This window comes from Crocodylus porosus, unplaced genomic scaffold (assembly GCF_001723895.1).
Source record: "Crocodylus porosus isolate Cpor-Errol unplaced genomic scaffold, CroPor_comp1, whole genome shotgun sequence".
Classification (NCBI taxonomy): Eukaryota; Metazoa; Chordata; order Crocodylia; family Crocodylidae; genus Crocodylus; species Crocodylus porosus.
Genome location: NW_017728907.1, coordinates 45,940,457 through 45,967,795, shown reverse-complemented (window position 1 = coordinate 45,967,795; position 27,339 = coordinate 45,940,457). Strand labels below are relative to the sequence as shown.

Here is a 27,339-nt window from a genome sequence, read left to right as displayed (position 1 = left end):
TTCACCACCATCATGGTTGGCCAGTCTTCCTAATATCTAACTGCATCTCTCTTTCAGCTCCTTCTTCTCCTGTCCCCAAAATCGGCCTCATCAGCCATCTTCAGACCCACAAATGAGACAATCACGGAAGACAAATCACCCTCAACCGCGAGGGATTGCCCAAGACTGAAAGAATTGGCCAAGGTGATTTTGGCGCCGCTGGCTTTAAGCGCCTTGGAGAACTTGTGGAAGTCGGGGGAAGTCCCAAATGATAGGGAACGGGCACATACAGAGCCCGTCTTTAAGAAAGGGAATTACAAACCCATCAGCCAGGCCCCAGTACCTGCAACGATAATGAAGCAGGCCCTCGAGGGATCTATTACGGCACGCCTAGAGAGCAAGCGATCCCAATTTACCCTTGCCAGCTTGGATTCACCACGAGCAAGCCATGCCTGACCAACCTGATTTCCTTCTCTGATGAAGTGGCATTGCGGGGGAGCCGCGGGTGGGATACGCCTCGACTTCAGCAAGGCTTCCGACACCGTTTCCCACAACCGTCTCATTAAGAAGCTAAGGAAACACGGACTAGGTGACCATGCTCAACGAGCAGTCCTTAATGGCTCAACATCAGGTATCTAACGCAGTTCTCCAGGGGTCTGGCCTGGGTCTGGTGCTGTTCAACATCTTCATTCGTGATTTGGAGAATAGGATCCAGTGCGTACAAAGCAAATTTGCACGCGACGCCGCGTTGGGTAGGGCTGCAGACGGACTGGAGGGCAGGGCTGGGCTCTAGAACAAGCTGGAGAGGATGGGAAAAAATGGCCCACGATCAACCAGGTGAGATTCAACAAGGACAAGTGCAACGTCCTCGATTTGGGATGGAATAACCGCATGCACAAATCCAGCCTGGGGAACGACCGGCTGGGCTGCAGGACTGCAAAGACGGATCTGGGGGTTATCAACTAAACAGGAGCCGGCAGTGTGCTCCTGCTGCAAAAAAGCCAACAGCATCCTGGGTTGTAGGAACAGGAGGGAGGGTCACTTGCAAAGCTAGGGCAATGATTTTCCCACTGTTCAGCACCTGGAGCCCCGTGTCCAGTTTCAGCCCTGCACTTTTCAAGAGGGATGTGGGCAGTTTGGGACAAGTCGAGCAGAGCAACAACAGTAATTAGAGGCCTGGGAGGTGAGACTGATGAGGAAGGGCTGGAAGAGCTCGACTTATTTAGTCCAAAGAAGAGAAGACTGAGGCTGGCTTCAAATCCCCGAAGGGCAATGACAGAGGATGGGGACAGGCTCGTCTCTGTGGATGCAGGGGACAGGACTAGGAGCAATGGCCTCAAGCTGCGCAGGGGAAACCGAGGCTGGAGACGGAGGGATTTTGTGACCCTGAACATGGTCAGGCATGATGGGAACAGGCTGCCCAGAGCGGTTGTGGCATCTCCGTCCTGGGCAGTGCGGACAGACGCGTGGCTGGGATGGGTTGGCGAGGGCTGATCCTGCCTCGTGAGGTCCCGTCCAGCCCCGCGGCCCTATGCGCTTGCCTGGTATGAACTTGCCTGAGATGGCAGTGAAAAGGAAGAAAAGAGCAGGCATGCCCTGGGCAGGAGAGGTCAAGGTCAGGACAAGGAGCCCAGGGCCATGCCTTCCTAATTTTGGTGTCTGAAGAAAAGCAGCTGCCTCGCCGGTCTCCGAGGAGCCCACCGCAGAGGCTGTGACGTGCCCTGTGGCGAGGTCCACGCGCTCCCCGCCACGGGGATGCAGGGCTCCTCTGTGGGAAGGGGAAAGGGAAACGGTCCTCCTGAGCGTCTGCGCCGCGTCTCAGCCTCCGGGTCAGGCAGCGCGCGCAGGGTTAGGGTTAACTTGACTGACCCTCTGTTACTCAGCGTCACGTTTAGTGACCAGGAAAGCTGCTCCTGGGGCTTTTCTACTCGCGCTTCCTCCAGAACCGAGCCCGGCGACTTCCCCTCGGAGGATTTTCACTTCCCAGTGTCTGCAGAGCTCGGCTTGCAGCACGTAGGGTTTGCACAATTCTCTGAGTATCCCATCCTGGCTGCAATGAAGAAGAAACGCTGCTGTGGGTGATGGCGAGGTCCGTTTTGAGCTGTTTTAAAGCGTAGTCGAGGGGCTCGGCCGTTGTAGGGCGAACGCGGACGAGCAGTAAGCTGATCCAAACACCTCGTATGTTAAGAAACGCGACCGCGTGCGATGCACTTCGTCACCGGGAAAGGGGAAGACAAGGAAGAGCTGCGGACAGAAGGCGAGATGGTACATCTGCCGCACGCCAGGCGAGTTTGCAAGCGATGCTAATTCCGGGGGCTCTTCAATTAGGCTAATTTGCACATCACTGATGACTAGGGCCCAAGTCCCTGCCCCAAAGTGCTTATGCCCTGAATAGCCGGAGGATTAGGAGACCTCACAGGTCTCTGGAAGTCAACACACTGTCATTTGCTCTGATTTTAAGTGTTTCTTAAGGGCCTTCGGAGGGGGAGAATCTGAGGAATCGTGGGAGAAGGCATGATCAGATCAAGGATTCAACCTCCGCTCTCCTCCCGCGCCGATAATCCCCCGCACATGTCACCAGCAGCTCCATCCAAACGAGGAGGCCACCAGCCCAGGGAGGAAGGAGTAAGGCCCTGCATTGCACTTCCGCTCGGGGCAGGACCGGTGGCTTCAAAAGCGGTCCCGATGTCCCTCGGACAGCCAGGTCCGATCCTACGCCCCTCTTCCTGTTGCATCTGGGAGGCACAAAGCAAGCCCAGCGGCGCGCACGGTGGCCACGCTCCCGGTACGGGATCACAGACAACGAGGCCCGAGGGAGGTCTCATCCAGTCCAACTCCCAGCGGCACCGGCCCCAAGTACATCGCTTTGTTGAGCCAGGTCTTAAAACACCTCCGAGGAGGGGGATGGGAGGGGATTTGGCAGGGGAGCCGCGCACGGAGCTTCGCGCTGCCCAGGCAGGTCTTGCACGCTCAGAGCCGTGTCCGTGCGCGTGGCTGTCCAGCACGGCCCAGCAGCCAAGGGTCCTCGGTCAGACACAAGACTTGGCTTAAACACAAGACTGCAAGCTCTCAGCCCCCAGGGAAGCTGGAACCGCTTCTCGACACCCACCCTCCCCTCCGACCACGCTCGGGCTCTTTTTGAAGGGTTTCCTCTTCCATTCCCATGTAGAGACTTGCACGCACATGCTACTTCCCCACCTGGCCTCGCCGCCACGCGGGTCGAGAAAGCACGGCTGCGCACTCGCAATCCCCGTTGTTTCTCGGTAATAAATGACGAGGACACGCTGCAAAGCTGAAGGAACGGGGCGGGCTCTTGCAGGCATGAGGGAAAAGGAGGAATTGCAGGCACCCAAGAGCGCCGGCCGCAGCCGCGCCTCGGGCCCGACGGGGACGGCGCGGTAGGTCGCGCACGACCCGCCCGGGAGCTCGTTCGCACTTCGCCAGCGCAGCAGCGACGGGCAGCCCGGAGATATCCGAGGCAGATAGATCAATTATGCTGGCAGCAGTCACCTTGGAGCAATATTTGCCTGTCATAACCCCACAATGAATTGACTAGCATTTAGGGCCTAGCCCAATGCCCACGGAAGTCAATGAGGCGCTTTACATTTACTTCGGTGGCTGCCGGATCAGGCCCGTAGGGACCGCTAAAATATCACCGCGCTCCCGTCGTCGGTGGAAGTTACACGGATGTGCAGAGAGCAGAAACGAGAGTGCGAGGTTGGGCGATTTACCGGGGCGGTAGCATTCGGCGGCCAGAGGCCGCCACCCCGTTTCGGGCAGAGAGTGAGCACACGCGTGCAGCACGGGACGCTGCGTACGAGCAAGCCGGGACACAGGTGCCAGCACCTGTGACCCATCACGTGGCACGATGCGTGTGCACTACGGTGCTCACGTAAATGCACGCATCTCAACCTCCACCCCCGCCCGTCCAGCGCAGCTTAACCGGCCTCCCGGCGCGATCTGGGGCGCGCGCTGGCATCGCCGAGAAGGCGGCGGGCGGCCGCGGAGAGGGAGGGCGCGTGTTCGAGTTGCGCGGCCGAACCCCAGCGCGCGCGCCTTCCCGAGTGCAGATGGATACCTCGAGAGGTCCTTCTCCTCGGTAAATAATTCATAGAAAACAAACAATCCCGGGTCTGTTTGTAGAAGAACAAAATATTTCTTTAGAAAAGTGAAGTGATTAAGTGCGGGAGGAGCGGGAGATGACAGCTGGTGTCGGCAGCTCCTGATGAGTCACTCCGCTCCCCGGGAAGCACTGCCCTGCTTTTTAACCCTTCGAGATTCCCGGGAATGATTTGTCACTGGGGTTATTAGCATTTCTCCCCAGATATCGACAGCTTGTCTTTCCTCCTTCCAGCCGGTGAGTGATTTCTTCACACGCTCGCCAAATATAGCCAAATCACCATGGTAAACGTATTGACAGAATCATATTAACAGCTGCTGAGCATTTACAGGGCTGTAAGTTATACAAAAAAAGAGGGAAGGAAAACACACATGGAAATAAACCAACTCTGATCAGCAGTGACAAGCATTTATTTAGGAGTCGCCGGCTGGAACTATTTTTTATGCTTTAATTGCTAATTATAGGCCCCCGCACAGGCGCGGCCCGGGCCCAGGTTATATACTGCTCCTCCACCCCTGCCTGGCCACCCCGCACGGCGTGCGGCACTAACGGCACCCGTTGATCTCGATGATCTCCCAAGGTCCCTTCCAGCCCTAACGTCTATGTCTATGAAATCTATGAAGCCCAGACGGCGAGGAAGCGAGGCCCGCGGGCATCGCCGGGCAGGGACGCGGGGGGGGTTCGGATGCCACCTTTCAGAAACGGAAACGTGCAGAGGGCCGGCCCAGGACCCCCGCGCTCTTGGGCTAAGCGCGTTGCAGGCGCGTGCCAGCCCCTCGCGTCCGCGGCCGGTTTTCTGGGCACGTGGAAACGGGACCGTGCGAGGCAGCCGCTCACGCCCCGACACCTTCCTTCCCAGACGCGCGGCGCTTCGCGTTGCTCCAATACGAGACCCAAAGCACCTCGCCTACACGAGTCCCTATCCCCGCGCCCGAAAGAGCCGGGGCGCGCGCGAGCTGCCTTTGCAAGAGGCTCCGAGGCAAAGGGCGCCAACGGGGCAAGGCGAGCCCAACCCGACGCGCCTCCGCATCCTCACCGCGCCAACGCCATCGCGGACCCTAGATCCTTCTCCAGCAGCGTCTCCGAGGCGGCTCCTCTCCATCACCTGCAGCCCCCGCTCTGCCGGGGACTCCCAGCCCCCCCCGGCCATCTGTTGCTTAGTTACTACGCCCTAAAGTCTTGAAAAACTGGTTTTCTCTGGAGAGCAGGGACCGCCTCACCAGGTGCTCTCAGCCCAGTGCTCGATGACCAGCTTTTGCCAGGCTGGTGCGACCAGCCCTTGGGGTCTGAGCTCGGAAGGAGCTAAAGTGGCACCAGGAAGGCAAAACCGCCCGCAAACCAACCCTTGCAGCCCAAACGGAGTTTCCTCCATAGCCCGATGCAGACGCAGACAGAGCGCTCCCGGTCTGCGACAGAAACAAACTGCTTTCTTGCCTCTGCGCCGGCCTCAGGCTGCTTTACCGCTCCATCCGGGAAGGGCACGGGCCGTCCGCAGACGCTTCCTCAGCCTGGCGAAGGGGCTTGGTGCCCGAAAGTTTGCAAAGAAGTTTTTTTCTCCAACTATTTGAGTTGGTCTAAGAAAAGTTACCGGATTTACCCAAAGAGCCATGCCTGCCTGCAACCTTGGATGAACACAGCCGCGACCTACACCCCCGCAGCAGAAATGATGCACCGACCCCGGATGAAATGCCTCGTCCCACGACGTGGGCAAGAGCAGCGAGGGTTCAAGCAGCAGGACAGCCCCAGGAAAGGCATCCTCCAGGAGAGCAGGGCTGTGCTTCTCACCCGATCTCCCAACACTCGGTCCAGCCTGGCTTTAAAATACCTCCAAGGGACTTCCAGAAATGGATGTCACCGCTGTCGTCCTCGTCAACAGCTTCTTCCTCTTCATTCGAGCCAATTCCTCCTCATTGGACTCACTGGCGCCTTCTCCCATTCATGTCCCATCCTTACACCATCATGCAGACCCTGCAATGCCGGTGACTTTACCAACCTGGGCCCATTCAGCAGTCCATGCCCTTGGACATCCCTGTTCCCTAAATGCCACCCATTCACATTTTCAGCTCCAAAAGCCTGGTCTCATGGGGCAGAAGAAGTTGGGACAGCCATGACAGCCGTGGAGTTGCTCATCATCGAGCAATCCCTCGTACAGACCTAAAAGATGGAGCCTCGGCTGCAAAGAGACACCGCCAACAACCCCAAAGAAACCCACAAGTCTAGGCTTTCTCCATGGGGGCAAGGGAAGGAGACGATAACGGTCCAAGATGAGCCACCAACATCATCAGACCTGGAGGTTTTGCTCCGCACCGCACGTGCCTAAAGCACCGCTGCCCTCGAGCAATGAGACACCCCCCGCCCCCCCCCACTCGACAGAGGTCGTGTGTGTTTCTGCTCAGCGTGGTCTTCCCCAGCTGGGGAGAAGAGTTGACCCATGCAACATTAAACGAGCAAGGCTCAGTCTGTTCAATCAGCAAGTCAATAATAAGCGTTCATTAAAGGGATTTGGAGGCCGCAATTTGGGCACCTTGCCTAGCCAGCCACCCAGAGAGCCGTGCAGCAAGAGCGGGGGCATTTAGAAGTGGGGGACTCGATAAAAATCAAGCATCCAACCAGCAAGTGAAGGTTTTGGCTCAGACAGGCGACGACGGCGCACCCCGGTGCCGTGCTGCTGGCGCGAGCTATCGGACGCCCGTGCAATCTGGCTCGAGAGATGCAGCTGCTGCCGAGACCCCCGAATTTGGCAAGTCCGCACAAAGCTGAATTCCTCTGTTCGACTGCGTGGCTTCATCTCGTCGCGAGAAGGGGAAGGGGCCGTGGGGATAAGAAGGTAAGCCGTCAACTCGCTGCACCCCACATGCAGGCAGTCTGTTCCCCCGCTGGCCACCGGCCATCCTGGCCCCTCGACCAGAGCAGACGGCGCGTCCTCGCAAGTAGCTTTTCCTTCCCCAGCAAGGGAAAGCCTAAAGGGAAAAGCCAGGAAGCGATGCATAGGCAGGCGGGAAGCCTGCGAGCAAGCGGGGTGTGGATGGATCAGGCTACCTGGACCGCTGCCCGAGAGGAAAACTAGAGAAAAGAAGGCTCAGCCTCAGGGACAACTGTGGCCCTACGGTGGCCCGCCGCGAGTGCGAGACCCGAGCGATGTTCTGGGACGCCGGGATTTCCGCCGGCTCGGGCCGGTCCCCCTCGCCCCACTAAGAGCCTTAACGTGGCACCAGCCTCAGCGTGATGGAGGTCAGCTCTGCACGGGGCAGGCCACATCTGGAGTCCTGTGTCCAGCTGTGCCCCCACCCCGCTACAGAAGGGGTGTGGTCACACTGGAGAGTCCAGCAACAAAAATGTTTGGGGGCTGGGGGACAGGACCGGTGAGGAGAGGCTGGGGGAACTGGGCTGATTTAGTGCAGATGACTATGGGGGGATTGAACAGCGGCCTTGAGCTCCCTGCCGGGGGGCTGCGAAGAGCACGGAGCTGGACTGTTCTCCGTGGGGGAAGGAGCAACGGGCTCAAGCTGCAGCAAGGGAAGTTGAGGTTGGATATTAGGAAAAACTCTCCCAAGGAGGGTCATAAAACACTGCCACAGGCTCCCCAGAGAGGTGGTGGCATCTCCATCTTTGGAGGTGTTTAAGCCCTGGGTAGACCAAGCCTTGTCTGGGGTGATGCAGTTGGGGCTGGTCCTGCTTGGAGCAGGGGTTGGACTGGATGTGACCTCCTGAGCTCCCTTCAACCCTCATTTTCTAGGATTCCTGATTCACTCCGGCCTAGAAACTCTCCCAACAGTTCACTTTTGTCCTGGGCAAACTTTGCCCCGTCCGTTTCCTGCACCCTGACTTCCTTTCCTCCTTTCAAGGAGCAGCGGGCAGTGTTTCCCGCATGGCGGTGACACGGAAGGTGCAATGGTCGGGGCCAGAGAGCATTTGGCAGCACCCAGACGCCTCGCAGGAGAGCTGGGCAAGGAGGCGATGTCCAGCGAGCAGGGCAGGAGGGAAGGCGATTCTGCTGCTTCTCACCCACGTTCCCAGGAAAGCGCTCGAGGGAAAGTCCGGCTTGAACGATGCCAGGGATCTCAACAAACACCATTTCAAAAGGCAGGGCCAGGGACCAGCCCCCCCGGCCCGACCCCTCTGCCACTCCACTCCATCCTCCCTTGCAATCAACTCGAATCAGCTTAATAAAATAAACTCCTTAAGGCCAGAGCTGTAAAAGGGAGAGAAACCCCCCTCCATCTCCCTGACTATTAAGCCTCTTAGAAGTTAGAAGGCTGCTAAAGAAAGTGAGACTGTGCCAAGCGGCTTAGGAAAGCCCCGGGGAAGGGGGGCTGGGGAGGGTAAGACATGAGCCGCGGCGGCTGTGGGTGGGGCGGTGTTACCAGCAAAGGTCTGGGGCTTCCACCACATTGGGTGAAAACCTGCATCCATCTGCAAATGCGTTGGGCATTTCTTCCTCTTCCAGCTGCCCCCACTGGCAATCAAGCCCCTGAGTGCAGCACGGAAAGGAAAGGTATCAAGAGCTCAAAGGGCTGCGATGGGAGGCATGGAGGAAACTCGGCCCTTCGCGTTCACCCTCAACATCAGACGTTCAGGGTGGACACAGACACGTGTCCTTGAGGCATGGCCTGCATCTGCCCGGCAGACACGGCGGCATTCAAATGCTTTGGAAGAGCTCGTGGGCTAGTCTGGATCGGGCCCGTGTCTGCCGCGGAGATCTCCCCCAATGCAGACGCCACCCAGCCTCTGTCCCGTCCTTCACACCCGGAGCATCTTCACTTTGAATTCGTGAGGATGCATCTACCCCGGGGGGCATGACATGGTGCAGGGGAGCTTTCAGGGGAAGCATCCCACGAGGACCAGGGCATAAGTGAATCCACTCCCTCACAGCCAACAAAAGAATATTCTCCAAAGAGCGAGCGCCCTTCCCTCCCTGCATATTGAGCAGGCCGTGCAGCCTGCGGCCCCGTCGAGGCTTCCCCAGAGTAGTTCAGGGCACAAGTGTCCAGCATCCTGACAGATGTGACTCATCCGGGACCTGAGATGTCTGTATTAGATGCGCAAAAACGTGTAATCATCAGGAGCAAGGCACTTCCTAGCAAACGCAGGAGGCCCGGCCGGGCCCGGCCCTGCTACTCTCTTCACCACCGAAAGCGCTCCATGGTCCTGAACACAGCGCTGTGGGGACTGTCACGGTCAGGGCGCACGGCAGAGATGTACGGGGAAGGAGTTGGCTAAAGATGCACAAGATACAAGAGGAAGAGCCGTGCAGGCAGGCTGAGGCCAGGATCTCATTCTTCATGTAGGAGAGCTCCCTCTAGGTTAAACAGGCCGGTATTTCAGAAGCTGTCGCTCGAAGCGTCCACGGTCTGCTCTCATTTCTCTTATTTCTGTAGCTCCAGCAGGAAGGGCCTGTTATTCAGGGGGCCGGGAAGCACCCTGGAAAATGCGGCGCTTGCTTTCTGCTTGTGCATCTGCTGCACCGAAGGGCAGGGTCGTCGCATCAGACGGGCAGTGGCGTGAATCTGGAGCGACTCCTGCCACTCCAGGATTTACACTCACAGACCTGAATTCGAGTATGCCAGGAGCACATCTTCCCACGCAGGACCTCTCAGCCAAAACCGGAGGCACGCCGGGGACGCGCGTCTGTCCCCAGCAACCAGATTTGCCCTTTACCCAAATGCGAAGCCTTCAAGGAGCAGCCCTGCAGCACCCGGTGTCAGGGACTTGCAGAGCCGGAGACAGAGAAGATGGCGGGAGCTTCTAACAAACTCATTCCACCCGTCTCTGCCTTGGACCACAGCTTCCCAGTTTATTTTTATTTTATCGGCGCCGCTAATAAATATGCAGCTCACTAGAACGAGAGCAGCAGGTAGCTCTCGTTTACAGCGGCATGCAACCAGCTGCAGCGCTCGGGCCCCTGCTCTGCTATGCAGCATAACACCTACAATAAAACACAACCGTCCTCGCCGCTGCGCCCCTGCCGCCACCCCGGTACGTGCCGCACGTTAAAGGAACGAGTCCAGAGCACAGAAGGGAGCTCGCCGCTTCCACAACAAGGCGTCGTGTCCAACAAGGGTCGAGCACAGCCACGTTTTTATTTTATTTTATTTTTTAGACAGGAGGAGAATGCTGTTTGATTAGTAGTTTATGGCGTGTTTATCATTTTTATCTCCGAGACACTCACCAGCTTGCTCTTCGGGTCTCATTGATTTAGCAGGTCTTTTCCCCTGTAGACAATGCAGAGGGTTATATTATAACCATAACTCTGCATGTTGTAGATGGGTTTCCGTTGCTGGTAATGCGCCGCTTTTGGTGCGGTGCTTGTAAAACTTCGCTACAGAGCCACAGGAATTGCCAGCCTGACTCAGACGTTTGGCCCATCGAATCCAGGCTCCTGTTTCCAACAGCGGCCAGTATCGATGATGGGTGAAAAGCAAAGCTTGCTAGGATCCCCCTCTAACCTAGAGCCGTGCTGATGGCAGTGATAACACTTGCTACCCACAGAGCTTCGCCATGCAGAAGGGGCAGGATTATCCATGGCGCGGATGGGGAAACTGAGGCACAGGAGGGAGGCTTCCTAAATCAAGTCAACAGCAAGAGCCAGGACTCTTGTTGGTCAGGGCAGCCAGGCCCTTGGAAGAGTTGATGGAGGGCACAAGCTGAGCTCTGCAGGTGTCTGGGGCTCATCCCCCTTTGCTTTTCACCCACTCCTTCCCCTCCACAAATGAGTATTTAGCATAAGAAGAGAGGCCCGGGCAGCAGGGAGGCATTCGCGGTCCCTCGTCGGCAGCAGGGAAAAGGCAGCTGGCTGCAACCCAGCCGGGACCAGGGGACGAGGCTTTTCACATCTGGCTAAGTACTGCTAAACCCTCCGACAAGCTGCCGAATTATTACAGCACTTCTGCTGAAAAATTAGCACGCTTGGCTGACTGTGCCAGGGCAGAACTGGGGGGCAAGCAGCTGCCCCGAGGAAAGGCGCTCGCGCCTGGAGCCGGAAGGGGCTTTCCCTGTGTGGGACCTACTGGGAAACTTGCTCCCCCCTGCCCATTTTGCCAGTTCGGGGCAGAATTTGGCCCGCAGGGAAGCCAACGGTGCAGCCTGCCGAGCGCCCTCGTGCCTTGCGGTTGTTGTGAGACCACAAGACATGCAGGTAGCACGGCACAAAGCGGGGTGAGCGGAGCCGGGAGCAGGTTTGCAGGCCTTGCCTTGCCCTCGCCTGGCTCTCCATCCACCCGCCCGCGCTGGGGGCGCTGCCAGGGGCGTCCACGAGGGACCAGCGCACCAGGGACAGGAGCACGCTCCCGTAGCCGAGCTCGCTGGAAGAGTCACCTCGCTGACCGCAGCAGGGTTGGGAGTAGATCATGGCATCCTAGAAAACGAGGGTGGAAGAGACCTCGGGAGTCACATCTCGCCCAACCCCTGCTCCAAGCAGGACCAGCCCCAACTCCGTCATCCCAGTCACGGGTTTGTCTACCCGGGTTTTTGCAAACCTCCAAGGATGGAGACTCCTCCACCTCTCTGGGTGACCTGTCCCAGTGTTTTACTACCTTTCTAGTGAAAAAGTTCTTGCTAATATCTAACTTCCTAATTCATCTTAGGCAGCCCCGATCCCCCCTGCATCAGCACAACAGCGCATTGCCTCTACCAGCGCCAGCAACGGGGACTGGCCCACAGCCCAAAGCTGACCCTGAACTCGCAAAAGTTAGTCCGGGACGTAGCAAAAGGCACCTCTGAGGGGGCGAGCGGGTGTCAGAGGAACACGCAGGACAGGCAGAAAGACGGGACGAGGAGGGCAGACGGTGCCTGTGCCTCGGAAACAAGATCTCAAAGCACAGTTGTACTGGGGGGGCAGCAAGCCCGAGCGTCTCGGGGTTTCGATGCGCGTGGGAAGGGGCAGGGCTGCTTTCACAAGAGCACCCCGCACCAAGCTGCCCTCGCCGCCTCGCTCCGCGGATCTCTCGGAGACCCCGACGGCAAGACGACGACAAACAGGACGACCCGCGACTGAAGCCTCTGGATATTTCCTGGCAAATCCGACCCCCCCTCGCTCTCTCCAGCGCAGAGATGGCAGCTCCACGGCTGGTTTTGAACGTTTCTTGGCAGGCTGAAGGAGGAAAAAAAAGAGGCGTTTTGCTGAAGCCGTTGGTGAAAAGGGCTCGGCTGCAGCCAGGCCCCCAATTCCACTTCCAAATTGTAATAGTTTAAGTACCTGAAAATAAATATTTTGTCAGCTGTTGAGAATGAAGAAGTGGCTTCCAGCTCCCAGAGGGGGGAACCCTGCAGAGAGGAGCGAGGCTGAGAGCGTCTGCTGCAGGACGAGCTTCCCCGTCTCCTCCCAGCACGGGCGTCCAGACCCGCCCTGACCCCGATGGGACAGGACCACGCATCACACCTGCCCCACAGCAATTCAGGGGAAAAGCCCCTTCTGCTCAGCTAAGAAGAGCAGCTGAAGAAGATACACCCTGGCATTGAATCTGCAGAAGAGGAGACCGATGGGGATTGAATAGCAGCCTCCACCTCCCTGCCGGGGGGCTGCAAGGAGGACGACGGAGCTGGACGGGTCTCAGTGGGGGCAGACAGGACAAGGAGCAATGGGCTCAGGCTGCAGCAAGGGACGTTGAGGTTGGGTATAGGAGAAACCTCCTCACCAGGAGTGATGAAGCACTGGAATAACCCAGGGAGGCGGTACAGTCTCCATCCTTGGAGGTTTTGAAGACCCGGGTAGACAAAGCCCTGGCTGGGATGATGCAGTTGGGGCTGGTCCTGCTTGGAGCAGGGGCTGGACTGGATGCGACTCCTGAGCTCTCTTCACACCCTCATTTTCTCGTATTATATCCCCACGTCCATCAGTAGGATTCAGAGTTAACCATCCGATGCAGCGCTGCCCACCCCGCTGCTTCACACTACCCAGGCCGTGCTCCCAGGGATTTCCGCCACACCTGTAAGGCCCAGAAACACATTTTTTTCTTTCCCCCCACCCCAATTAAATCATGAATTCTGAAGAAACCAAAGGATGGCCGATGCCAACACCATGGCCCGCCCGCACGGCGCGCACGCCAAGGAGAGGGAGATGGGAATTATCCCAGTGGCACGAATTCTTCCGGGTTTCTGGATGGGACCCGTGGTAAAATCCACGGAGGAAGGGCCCCCTCCCCAACAGCCCAATGGAAGAAGATTACAACGCAGGAGTGACCTCGGCCACCTGGGTCCTTATTACGTGGAGACTATTGAGACGAGGGCACACGACAAACGTGGGAAGATGGGCACCCATCCCCTCGGACGAACAATGCTGCCCTTCCTCCCGCAATGACGGGGGTGGGAGACGGAGACCCCCTCCCCCAAAATAAACCAGAGAGCAGTTTTGCAACAGAGCTAATTGCAGCCCATGAAGGGTTAACCCCCCCCAAACTCTCCTCTTGGGCTTTTCCACCAGCCACGGAGGACACGCTGCAACGCCACGAGGTGGAGGCCGGGCCCGTCAGGAAGGAAACCAGCGCGTCCAGAGTTTTGTTGTTCTAAAGACTTTTTTTTTTTGTTTTAATTTTATTTTACGGCTCAGGAAGGAAGCTGGAGCCTAGGCTCCGACTCCAAGAATGTCGCTTACTCATCCTTCCCTGCATTATTCCTTTTATCTCCCCCTTTCATCTACCTTACCCCAGTTCTTCCCCTCTTTCTCTGCCCTCCTGCTCTTCAGCACAGTTCATCCAAGTTTCCTTGCTTTTTTTAAACTTTGGCCACCGTCCTTTAAAACAAGCAACCGCCGCTGCATGCGTTAAGCCAGCCTCCGCCTCTTGCCTGCACGTGGGCACTTCAGCCTTGGCAGGACCCTCCGGGGACTTCTGCAGCGTCCGTGTCCGAGCTCCTCCCAAGCAACGAGCTTGCCCTCTGCACCCTCTTGCAAGAGGAAAATGCTGCAGGGGCCCCCATGTAGGATCACAGGCAGTGAGGGCTAGAAGGGGCCTCAGGAGGTCACATCCAGTCCAACCCCTGCTCCAAGCAGGACCAGCCCCAGCTACATCGTCCCAGACACAGCTTTGCTACCGGGTTCTTAAGCACCTCCAAGGATGGAGATGGCACCACCTCTTTGGAGAGCCTCCAGTGCTTCACCACCCTCTTCATGAGCAAGTTTTTCCTAATATCCAACCTCAACTTCCCTTGCTGCAGCCTGAGCCCATTGCTCCTTCCATCACCTGCCCCCACTGAGACCAGCCCAGCTCCGTCCTCTTTGCAGCCCCCCTGCAGGGAGTTGGAGGCTGCTGTTCAACCCCTTCTCCGCGCAGTCAGTGAGGAGGCGTCCAAGTGAGAGCCCGAAGCACGACTCCCCCCCCCCAATCTCCTGTGGATGCAGCTGCCAGCAACGCTCACATCACATTGGGTATTGCAGAAATGCCCAGTAAGACACGGGCCAGAAAGTTGCTATTAAAAAAGCACACTTCCATAGGCAGAGAGCAAGCTGGGGCAGAGCCCGTGCCCGGCTAAATGCCTTAGCTACTGCAGTCACGAATGCTGTTCTCCTGGGGGCCTGCTGGGATAGTCCAGCGGACGCCACCAGGAATCGCCCTCTCTCCCCCGTGCATTGGCAGCAGGGCAAGTGCTCAGCAGGGAAGAACCGGGCGATGCATTCAGATGCCCTGCCGGCCCTCATGCAATCCCACATGGGTGCAACTCTGAACCAGAGCCACCGCTGATGGCATCCCAGCGGGAGACACCTGTACGTGAACAAGCACGAGGAGCATTCAAGCTCCTTTGCTCCCTGCCAGTCCTACATGCCGGGTCCAGTTTTGACGATACCGGTGCAAGGTCTACTCCAGATCGACCCCAGGGCGAAAGCCTCGCTCCCCACGACGATCCTCCAGGCACATCCCCTCTCCTAGGACTCCCGCTGATGGCAGGACATGGCATGCTAATGTGGGCAGGGGCTGTGCAACCCTGCACGACACCGATCCGCTGGCACGGCCGTCCTGGCCCCGTAACCGTGCCCCTGCGCCCGCTCTATTCCAGCCTGCCCCCAGGATTTCTGCATCAGCCTTTGCAGGGCTTTCCTGCCCTCCTAAGCCAGCTCTGGGCTCTCATAGCAGACCCTGCCTTTACTCTGCAAACAAACTCCCCCTCCAGCCCGTGCCAGCCCTAGGCTCCACCACTGCCCTTCACCCTTCGACCTACGCTTCCCTGCCCACCACCGCGGCTCCAAATCATGAATGAACACAGGCTGCCAGCCATCACGCAGCTGGCTTTGTAATCAGGGCCAGGATGTATACATGCACGTGCATCGTATGATACCCAGAGGAAAGGGGATGGGACAGCCACTGTGCTAGGCAGGTGGGGTAGCCACGTAGAAGCTGATGGCCCCCCGTCTCCGCTGCACATCTTCCTCCAAGTGGCACATCTGCTTGTACGAATTCGCACAGGCTGGGGCCTTTATCCCAGTATCACTCACTTCTCGGGGCTGCTGAGGTCGCCCATTGCTCCGGCACCCCAATAAAGCAAGCCGGTGGCTGAGCTCCCACATCGAGGCATGCTTCCCTGGAGAGGCAGGAGGCGAGTGAGCAGCAAGGGACAGCCGAGATAAATGCACAGCCCGCGATGAATCGTTGCGCCGGTGCCTGGAAGTGAAACCGCTCTGCAGCTTGGGAGGCGAGTGAGCCGAAGACGCTGGGCTCCCGTGGCCAGGTGCCTGCGGACCCAGGCTCATCGCCGGCCGGGGAGCCGCACGGTCCCTTCTGCAGGCCGGAGCTGCTTTCCACAAGCGCGTGGCATCCTCCACAGCACGTCCCGCGCAGGACAGAGCGCAACGCAGCACTGGCAGGATCCAACCCGCTGCAAACAGAGCGGAGAAGAGTTGCGGTCCTTTCCCACCCGCACCGAGTCACGAACTGGCCTCTCGCCTGCGGCAAAACAGGGCCATTCGGATGCGCCTTTCCCACCCGGCTGCCACGGTCAGCACGCCTGGGCCCGAGAGGCGCTCTGAGGAGGGTTAGGCTCTGCACCCCCCTCCCGCTTCTGTCTTGTAGTCGGGCTGCAAAGCTGCTCCGTTTCCAGTGGTTTCATTCTGCTGGGGGTGGGGGATTTTCTCCAGGAGGGGTTTATAAGTCTGAGCTCAAGGAGTACTCTGATTTTCTATGTTGCTCGTATTACAGCTATACCCAAAGGCCACTTATTTTGGTCTGCAGTTGTTCATGCATGCACACACACTCATGCACACGCGCACTCATGCATGCACACGTGTGTGCACATGCTCTGAAGGGCTCCTCTTGTTCCAAAGCACTTGTCATTTAAATTGCAAAGAGGAAGGGAAGTGAAACACGCTCAGAGAGGGGAAGTGACATGCCCAAGGTCTTCCAGCAGGTCAGTGGCAGAGCTGGGATTAAACCCCCGAAGCCTTCCAGTGTCCTGACTCCCAGCCCAGTGCCCGCCCACGCAGCTTCCCAGCTGCATTAGAAACTTGAAATAACATTTTTTAAATGGGTCCAGGGAGGACAGCGAGGGGAGAGGAGCGGTGAGTAGGCTAAGCTACTTCCAGGACCCTCCTTGCATGCGACTGATCGCCAGAAGATCCTCTCCGCAACGACAGGTTACCCCGGGCCTCTCCGCGGTGAAGCGCGCCGGGTGCTGGACAACTGCTCATGCTCGCCAGCTTTCAGGAGCTGCGGTTTGCCGAGAGGGGCTGGGGAGGGGAGACAAGGTCAAAATCCAGCTCACAACGCGTTGTTTTGAGGAAGACGGGATAGAGAGAGAAAGAGACAGGGGTTAAATTATATTAAGCAAAGCCAACATGATTCAGATTGAAAAGCCCGGCAGACAGAAACGCAAATATGCGTTCATCCGAGAGCCGGCGTCCTGCTCTGTTTACAAGCCCAGCGCCGTTCGGAGCGGGTGGGTGCCCTCATCCCCCCGAGTGCCCTGCTTCCCTGCCCGCGGACGCCCTCGCGTTTTGGGGCGAGCGAGCGCCCAGCACCCCCGAGAGCCTGGCCCGACGGGTCGCACGTGCTGCCCTCGCTGCCCCCCGTGCCGCGGCCTGATCCTGCAGCCCCGCAAACGCCCCCGTCCCGAGCCCGGCACCAGGGCGATGCCGGCCCGGCTCCGGCTCCGGCTCCATCTCCGACCCGGCCTTCTGGTTCGAGGACTCCAGCCAGCGCCGAGTTAATAAAGCCCCGCGCTCCCACGGGCACGCGCGCGCGCCGACCCTCCCTTTCACGTCTGCACACAACCCTCGTATAACTTTTTACATTTTCCCTCCAAAAGAAAAGATTTCAGTGCTTTTATTTTCCCTCGTAAAAACGAGTATGTGCCGTAAGCCCGGCGCTCGCAAGCAACCCGCGAGAACAAAGCATTTTTGTGCGCTGGAGGGAGGACGTCGCGGGGAAGCAGATTCCCGTTTGGGAAACTTGAAACTGGAGGGGGCTGCTAGACCGCAGCGGCAAAACCCCGCGCCCGTGTCCCCGGCCCCGAGGAGGGGCGAGAAACAACAAAAGAGGGACTGCAAGAGCCTCTTTCCCCCCGAGCTACAACTGCTCCGGGCCACTACATCTTCCCCGTCCCGGTCCCTCGCAACCCTCTCCCTCCTTCCCCCAGCTCAGGGCCGGGCTGCCGCGCAAAACGCCTGCGTGGGGCCGGCGCCGATCCGCGGAGAAGGATGCCTGAATGATCACAACCATCGTCAGCGTTTTAAAAAGACAAGACAACAAATGAAAAAAACCCCAAGGCACAGATAGGATCAAATCCTGTGCCCCTTGCTCAGGCAAAACTCTCAAGGACTAGTTCGCACCAAGCCCCACGCACATCATCCTTTCCCATCTGAGACAGCCCCCTGCCCGGCGCAACTGGAGTCACTCCTGATTTACACCAGCACGACTACAAGGAGATGGGCCCAAAAGGTCAGTTAGTGCACGCAGGGCACGGCCGGATCAGGTCCCGCGTGGAGGACTGGAGCCGTAAAGCAGAAAAATACTTGGACGTCCAGGCGGGGAATACACTTGTCAGGGGATCTAGCCGGAGGTTCGACGGCGCCCGTGTTATCGCGCACACCCCGACAGAGCTAACCGTCCAGACGCAGATAGGTATGCGCGCACACACATGCACACAGATCAAAGATGCATATCTAAAACCAGGGAGAGATGCACACCCGGTCTTTCCAGGGAGCACTGCAGGCTACACCCGCACGTTTCAGGAGACGGTGAAACCCGGCCACATGTACAAGCACCCCCAGGTGCAAATACACCCAGAAAAAGCACCGAGTTGGCTTTGCACCGCCGCAAAATACCCCAGCGGCCTCCAGCTCTGCTGTCTTCTCTTGAAAACCTGAAAGAAAGGGGAGGAAAAAACCCACAGCCTGCCCAGCAGACGGAGATGAAGAAAGACTGTTACAGGGACGTGAACGGCTGGATAAAAACTGTTACCGTTCACTTTCTGTGCCTGTTTTTTCCCTTGGTCCACAAAAGTATTAATAGAAACCAGCTCTGCTCTAAGGGTATGCTTGCATCAGAAATCCTTAATAAAAATACAGCCTAATATTATACAAATGGGTTAACTTTATTCTCTGCGCAAATACTAATATGCTGTCGTCTTTATGCAGATTTGGGGTTTTAGACGGCAATTATTTACCCCGAGCCAGTCTCGTACACAAGCGGGCAGAATCTATTTTATACCTAGAGATATTAACCAGCAGAAAGGATGGACGGGGAACCATAAAATCTGGTATAAAATACAATTATCCCATTTTTCAGCTTCCCCAGGAGGTGAGTGAAGGGGGGGGGGGAAATGAATTTTGCTGCTGGCGTCTGACGCAACGTGTCCGAAAGACACCAACCAGCCAACCAAGGGACGTGGACGACTTGCAGACGGCCTCAGAAGAATTTCCCTTGGGAAGAATCCCAGAAAGTCGCGGTTGTTAAAAGAGACCCCATCACGCTGCAGGCTTTCCACCCCGGGGAGCGAGCCAGGCCTCTCGACTCCTGCTCATCTGAACAGCCAAGAATGTCTTTTTCCCTTGAGGTATTTAATGGCCCAAGATGACTAGAGCAGGGGGAATTTTATTTTTTATATATATATGAGAGAGAGAGAGAGAGGCAGAAATGCTTATTGGCTCTCTTGCACTCTGTCTACCCCCACCCCTTGCACGCGCTCACCCCTCTGCTAGCTCCACATGCCATCAATCGCAAAACTAAGACATGCTATGGCCAACTCCTGAATTTTGCAAGTTAGCAAGTAGAATAATAAAGCAATGTTTTAACTGTCGGGGATAGTGGCTCACAAAGTGCACTTTGGTCATTTCCTTTAATAACTGTAGTTTAGCTGTAATGATTTATAATAGTTCATAATATTCTACTAACTGTACTATATTAATAATACTAATACTTTGCCCTTGTAGCACGTCTCCTGTCAGAGGATATCAAAGCACTACCAGTGGCTGTGACGTAGGTGCCATTATCCCCATTTTATAGATGGGGAAACTGAGGTTCAAAGGCTCGCCCGAGACCAGTGATTTCCGCAGTCCAAGCTCGCTGCCTTCACCGCAAGGTCGGCTTCCCCCTTTCCTAGCACAACGTGGTGAAAGCAGCTCAATCTGACGAACGGGAAATCAGTGCTCTGCAATTAAATCTGTGTGGAGGAGCAGAATTTGAACCCCCCACTGCTGGGGTGGGGTGGTTTTTTTTTTCCCAGCCCCCTTTTTCTTTCTTTTTGGAGAACTATGTGGTTTGCCGATTCACCAGGCAAGTCTCGGGGTTTGTCCTGGAACGGATAACCGAGGCCCGGGCGCCCGCCTGCAGACGCGCCGCGCGAGAGAGGCCGATAAATATTTACTGCGCGTGTGCCCATCTCTCCCGCTGCAGGTGGATAAATATGACATTTGCATTTAGTGCCGCGCTCCTCGCCCGGCCGCGAGGAGCCCTTCGGAGATCCGCAGGAACCAGCGGCCGCCGGTCCAAGAGGACGGCGAGGGCACGGCTGGCATTTCCGAGACGGCCGGGTGGCAGAGGCTGTGCGTGGGGAAACATTTTGGAGGAGAAAAGAGCCCCAGCCCTCCCTCCAAACGATCAATTAAAAGCCATCCTTCTGCCAAGAGCCAGGCGAAGGCAGCAAATGACGGCTGCGAGGAAAACGGTCACCCGGATCGGTTCTGCATGACAATTGATGGGAAGGGAGGGGAAGGCAGAGGCAAGGGGGGCCGGTGGAAGAGGCAGCAGTGTCTGTTCTCCTTCCCTCACCATGGTGATTAGGCATGCCGAGTGTGCAAGACGGCCCCGAATAACAGAAAGAGAAATACAAACTGGAGACCGGCAGATCCGAGCCAGGCCAGATGGCCCTGCAGCCGGCAGGGGCTGCTCCCATCCAGCCTGTCCCCACTTTAACTGTTCAAACATTTCTTTATCCCAACAAGACAATTAAACCCAACCGCATGAAAAGGAGTCTCGGCAACAGTTTGCAGAGGGAGCAGGACGGTTGTTGCCAAAAAACACAAAAAGCAGGGGGTGGCCGGGCGCGAGGCCGGATCCCGACTCCGCTCGTCTGCGTTTTCCCAGGGGCGAGGACAATCAGAGCGTGGCCCCGAGTCCGCAGCATCTCCCTCTATCTGCCGCCCCATGCGTTCCCACCGCCGCTTTTGCACTCTTCCCACGCACGCTTGTACACGCTTACTCACACCCCACCCCCCACACTGTGGGGGGGGTGTAACCGTTCCACTTAATTCAGCTGATTATTTCATGAGCAGTTTTAAGCGCTCAAATCTGGCACTGTCACGGAGGGTTGTGAACAACACGCTGTCATTTTTTATCTTGACCCCGAGTTTTACCTCCGCGGAGGGGGTGGGGGGCATTACAACAGCACGGTTCGTTCAGCAGCACGTCCCCCCGCCCCACCCCACCGATCCCCATTGTTCTGCTAGGGACTAACTGGAAAAGGAGGGACACGCACACGGGCACACACATGTATTGCAGGTCCTGACACAAGCACAGCCGTGCACATGCCCACCGAGGGGAGACCCTGCTCCGGCGTGTGACCCGCTCTCAGTGCCGCCTTTTGTTTCACTTTGGAAAACGAGCCAAAAATTACAACTCTCATCATCATTACACTTAGCGCCGAGACAGCCACCGACGCAGCCGGAGCTCTGGAGAGAAACTTCAAGATGTTTGTTTCAAAGACTCGGGCCAAAAAACCCCCAAGCCCCCCGTGCTTTAGAGACACTCGTGAAAATCTGCAACTGGAGCAAGCAGCTCACTTCCTGCCGCGGCTCGCAGTTGCAACGGCAGCAGGGGAAGCGGAGGCCGGGGCGAACGGCGATCAGCGTGACACTCGGATCGTTTTTTAATGTCCTGGTAAAATAAAAGAGCATAAGTCAACGACCGCGGCCGCTTTAGATGGGACTTGTCGGAGGCGAGCAAAGCTCTCCAAACGCTACCAAAATAAGCGCTTCCCTCGGGACGGTCGGCTGCTTCGGGAGGTCTCCGCGCAGATGGGGAAACTGAGGCCGGAGAGGCATGGCTCGCCGAAACCAGAGGCAGTTGCAGAGCCGAGGAGGAGAGGGGAGCCGCTGCCTTGACTCGTGCTTCGAACGCTTGGCCACGTCTCCCCGACAATGCAAGGAAAACGCGGCTTGCTGCTAAGGGTTTACCACGCCAGAGCAAACCGCCGCGCGCGGTCCCCGACCGTGGGTGCCAGGCAGCGCCCGGGGGCATCCCGAGCCAGCGGCGGGCGGCGCGGAGAGCTGCGGCCCGGGCTCTGCCTGCGCGGAAGGGGATGCCATGGTGACTGTCTGCGGGGAGCCATCAGGGCAGGTTTTATTAGAGAGCGGTGAGCGAAGCAGGGAATCTTTTTTTTTTTTTTTCCAAGGGGGATTACAGGCGTGCATCGCACACGGGGACATAACATTTATTTCCACTCCTGCTAATGAGGGTACATTTATTTAAAGAGCCCCATGAAATGTGCTTGTCAGAGCCCGCAGCGCGCGCTGTCCAAGAAACACCTCCGCCGCTCCACAAACGTCATTATCTTCCCCGGCGAGCGCCTAAGCCAGCCGGCCCCGGCCAATGCAGGTGCCTACACAGACAGCCACGTCTCGTGGCGTGGCGTGGCGTGGCGTGGCGTGGCGTGGCGTGGCGTGCGTCCCTTCCCCACCTCCCCGGGGCTGGCACGCTGCAGCCACCCCCCCCCAAAAAACTACCTCCAACTGATTGATCAATAAGTGAACACAAGCACACGCTGTGCGGCTCAGGACTAACACCCCTCGCTCCGCTCGAGGGCTGGCTCGCCGACGGGCGGCCGCGCCGCACGCGACGTCCCAGCTGCACCGTGGCACGGTGCCGGGCCCACGTCTGGGCATCACGAGGCCAGATCCTGATCTCTCGTGTGCCAGTGCAAATCCCAAGCAACTCCACTAAAAGCCAATGGGTTTGGCCTGGATTCGCAGGGAAGCAGCTAAGAGGAGGAACTGGCGTGACGAGGCGCGTGCTCCGTCACTCCTGCAAACGCTGCCGGGAACGCATCCGGGTCCGAGCCCAGCCGGCTCCGCGACGGCCGCTCTGTAGTTACGGCTCGGCACGCTTTCCATCAGCCAACCCGCTTTCCAGGGGTTTTAAAACTCCAGCGCACTGCCGGCCTTTTCTTAAAAGGAAAGTTTCTTGGAAAATGGTCCCCAAAGTCATAAGGACGCACAAAAATATTCCAAATGACCGCTTAAAATGGGGGGGGGGGGGTTGTAGTGGTGCACAGCACGTAAGTAATGCAATCAGAGTTATACGCCTATCGCGCTGTATTTTTCAGGATCATGAAAGGGAGCGGACAAGCGAGCAGCTGAACCCTGCAATTCTGAAGGGCATCTATTGGACACATGAAAGCTTAACTGATGCAGTTCAGGTTTCCTACGCCCACCTATATAATTTTCCCTGGAAGCCTGTCTGCAGAGGCATTTACCTCGCTCAGGGAAAGGATCCACGTTTCACCAGGAGTTACACACATTGTTTACGCAAGGAAGCCAGGAAACTGCTTGAGGGGCAAAGTTCAGAAAAAAATTTTAAAGACCTTTAAATACATATTGACACACGGGTATAAAAACCCCCTCCAAATACAGACTTCACTCTCACACCAGAAGTGCCCTGCTTCGGTCCTGCCACCCTCAGCCCCTTCTGGGAGCAACATTTTGCTTCCTAAAACCCTCCACTGAGGCTCACCGGGGTGGCATGGCGCTATCCGGCCCCTGGCGCGGGAAACGCACCCAAAGTGCACCCACAAAACCCCGCGGGGCGGAGGACGGAGGGGAAGGCTGAGCGTGCTTCGGTTGTCTCGCCGCTGATTCAAGAACTTTAATCATAATGAAACGCACTGCTGGGCATCTAAAGAGCGTGCGTGCCCTATTATCAATGATTATCCTAACAACCAGCTTTCAAATCTGGACTAGCAGGGGGGCACATTGAGGGAGGGTTAAAAAATGAATCAAAGCATGAGGAATGGGGGTGGAAAAAATCCAGGTTTCCCCCCACTTTAGTTCAGCCCGCACACCATCCTGCCGGCTGCGACGCCAGGACTCCTGCTCTGCTGTTAAGCTGGTCATTTTAACCATTTTCTCTCTCTCTTAAAGGAAGAGAGCGGCGAGGGGAGGGGAGGCGCTTTTCACCTCTTCACAAGTTTACAAAGCAACCTGCAAAGTTTTTATTCTGCCTCTCTCGGGGCAAGCCCAGCACACGCCGGCCGGCGCAGGACTTCATTTCATCGTGCAGCCCCCGCACGCGGGATGCCGTGCCGGCAAGGCTGCGGGCTCCCCTTCCCGACGGGAGCACGTGCGCGTCCGTCAGTCCACGGCACGCGGTCTAATTCCTTGCACGGATTCACTCCTTCAAACTGCTTATCTGACAGGATTTTGCTAGCGAGAGACAGCGAGTGACACGCTCTAAATTCATTTAGCTCGCGGACCTGCTCTTCCGTCGTTATCTCCCCGAGTATTCATCGGAGCAGGCTTCATTTCCATGCCTAGTTTGTACTGATAAAGGGGAGAGATCCATAAAACACTCACGAAGGATGTCTCCGATTGCACGATACCGCCAGGGACCGTGCTCTCCCCCCCACCAAAACTCAATGCACATTTCCACCATACACACACGCACGCGTGTGCACTTCCACCTCCAGCGCTTGTGCCGTATGGAAAGCCACAACGAGGAGACCTGGAACAATGACGGCAGCTGCGAGGCACGGAGGGTAATCTGGGGGCGACGAAGGGGGTCCGAGGGAGAAGAGCGCGCGAGGAACGCCCGGGCTCCTCTCTCGGTGGGAATCGTCCCACCCTCGCGAACGCTGACATAAAAGACACACTCGCAGCATATTTCAAAACCAAAGCGCGATGGATTTACAAGGCAGGTTGATTTTATGATGACTTTTATTGAAAAGGTACGCTGGGTTTAGGCAGATGCCTTTTAGCGCCGGTAAGTTAACACAGTGCCTAATTCAAGGAGACAGCCTGAGGAAGCAGTGCCGACAGGGGAGAGCGAGCCACAATGTCTCTATTACTCTCCTCGGCATCATAAAGAGGAGAAGAAAAATCATCTCGGAAGGGGGAGAGGGGAAGGCGTGCTGCAGGTTTCTGTGCTGCGTGTCCGTCCGGGTATATACAGAGATACAGATAATATTATTGAAAGGGCGACAAGGAGAACGTCCACCAGAACAAACAAAGCAGCCCAGGTAAAAACAATCCCCCCCGGCAGCTGCCCGGCGCATCCGGGCTCCGGCTAAACGCTGCCGTGTCCGATTGCCGTCGGCGGGGCTTCGCCGCTCTGCCTTCCCCCGACCGGGTCAGCCAAACCCGCCAGCCTGGCACGCGGGGAGGGCAGCGGGGCAGCTCTTCCCGGCTGCACGGGAGACCGCGCCAGGAACAAACCGGCTGGAGAGCAAAGACACGACGGCGTTTTGCCGCGGCCGGGCTAGCTCCCATTCAATCACGGGGCTGGGAAAGGGCAGATCACCTTTCACCGGTCATTTGAAGGGGGGAAAGAGAGAGAAGAGGAAGTGCACGGCCTATTTCAGGAGCCAATTTATTGAATCAGAACGGCACACTCTGCCATCTCTCTCCGGGAGAGACCCCGATGCCAGAAACGCTCTTCGACTGAATACAGAACGAGGTCCCTTTGCAAAGTCCGAGGCATTAGATGCAAGAACTGCACGCGTTTGCACAATCAAGCTCCCCGACCAGTTCCTAGTTGTGCACCCCACCGTGCCCATGCACATGCACGCCGGAGGCTCTCTCCCTGCTTCTGCCTGGGTTTAAACGTCCCCCTTGAAAACCACAGAGCACAGGGAGCAGGGCCTCCTCCGAACACACCTTGCCCCACAACCCAGCAACGTCCGCCGGGGGTGGGGAAAGGCAAGGCAACTTGTTATGCTGCAGCTCGGCGGCCGGCGCGGCCGCCCCCGCTCCGCCCGCAGAGCAACACACCTGTCGAGCGCCCGGCTCGGCTCGGCCGAAAGAGGTAGCGGGGGTACTTACATCTGTCGTTCCGGTCTTCGGGGCTGGACGAGGTCTCCCGGTCAGATAAGAGGCCCGAGACGGCGAAGATCTTTTTCCCCGTGTCGTCGACTTTGAGCGACCCGGGGGAGCTGGAGGGGAGCTGCGTGCCAAACTCGTACTCCTTGCCCTCGGCATCCGAGAAGCGCAGGTGGGGCGAGTCGGTGTCGTGGCAGTTTTTCAGGCGCTTGGCCGGGGTGAAGGCCGACTGGTAGCTCTCCCGGTCCTCGGTGGAAGCAAAGGGGCGGAAGGCGCCAACGCCGCTGTGGTTCAACATGCTGATCGGGGTGCAGTCCAGGTTGGGGGGTGCAAACTGGGGGTGGAGGTGCAGCAAGGAAGGGGGAAAGTCACGGTTCGCAAAGGCACCGGGCACCCCACCCTGCCGGTGATACATGGAGGCAAACGTGTAGGAGCCATTGGTAAAGGGGATGTGCACGTCTTTATCCACCGACACGGGGACGCCGAAGGGCCTCGGCTGCTGGCAGGGGATGGACGCGTCGCGGCTGGCTTCGGCGGTGGAGGCGAGGACCATCAGCGCCGGAGACGCCAGCGGGTTGGGAAGATAGGACGAGTTCTCCATCTTGAAGGCTGCCCGGTGTAAGTCCATTGGAGTCTCTTGGCTCAGCAGGGTCACAGAGGGAACGATCTTCCCCGGCAGGAAAGCGAAGCGACGCCTGGACGTAGAGCGGGGAAGTCACTGGGGCATCATCACGGCACCCAACCTGCAGAGAGACACCAGGGAAGAGAAAGCACAAGCGGTCAGGCCTCCGCACGCCCCTCTCCCCGGCGCAGCAGGCCACGCGCCCTCGCCCCAACTGGCCAGCAACGCGCCACTGTGCTCATTCAGGGAAAATCAATAGACAACTTCACACCCGGCTGGAACCGACAGCAGCCCCCCGCACCGCGGGGGTGTAACCCAAAAGGGGCAAGCCGCGGGCCAAAAATATCCTACCCCGGAAATTAATACAGACGAGTCTGTTTGCAATAGCCGGATCCACGCATGCCAACCACCTCCGGGCAATCGCAAATGAAGATATCATTCGTCAGGAAACCCGATTACAATTGTACAGATATGCACACGCAGAATTACAATGCAAGTGCACATGCCCAGGCACAGCAGTGAATTTACTATTTGCACGCACACCCTCCCACGTAAGAACAAACACTCTGTTGTGCGGATCGGCGCAAACACACGAGTGTTTCTGCAGCACGCCATGCCTCTGGCGTGTAATACATCCATATTTACACACACACACACACACGTAGAGGCATGCCCACACACAAGAAGGGCGTGCATTTTCTGTGCATGTAGAGAACATCTCTCTGGCATGTGTGCAATACATCCATATTTATGCACACACATGTAGATGCGTTCCCACAGACAAAGAAGGGCATGATTTGCCATGCATGTAGAGAACATACTTCTGGTATGTGTGTAATAGATCCATATTTACACACACACACACATGTAGATGCATGCCCACACACCAAGAAGGGCATGCATTTTCTGTGCACAAATAAAACGTGCCTCTGGCACATGTGCAACGCATCCATATTTACATACATGTAGATGCATGCCCACACACAAACAAGGGTGCGCATTTTCTGTGCATATACAGAACATGCCTCTGACACGTGCAGTTCACCCATATTTACACGCGCGCACACACACACAAAGAAAGGCGTGCATTTGCCGTGCACATACAGAACATGCGTGGCGATACAGGCATACACTTTCTTTAAAAAAAAAAAAAAAAAGCCAAGCAGGGAC

The 27,339-nt window shown here is 57.2% G+C and overlaps 1 protein-coding gene across 6 annotated transcripts in view; it reads right to left on the bottom strand.

The window, feature by feature from the left end:
* Window positions 1-26,257, bottom strand: part of RNF220 (ring finger protein 220) — a 223,520-nt gene extending 197,263 nt beyond the window's left edge. For 2 of the 6 annotated variants that reach the window (XM_019531308.1, XM_019531310.1), the window contains exon 1: window positions 25,551-26,257. In XM_019531308.1, coding sequence (XP_019386853.1) covers window positions 25,551-26,175 — 625 coding nt within the window. In that variant the 5' untranslated portion in view covers window positions 26,176-26,257. The remainder of the gene's footprint in view (window positions 1-25,550) is intronic. The other 4 variants (XM_019531309.1, XM_019531312.1, XM_019531311.1 and 1 more) reach the window with 3 other exon arrangements.
* Window positions 26,258-27,339: the final 1,082 nt, after the last annotated feature.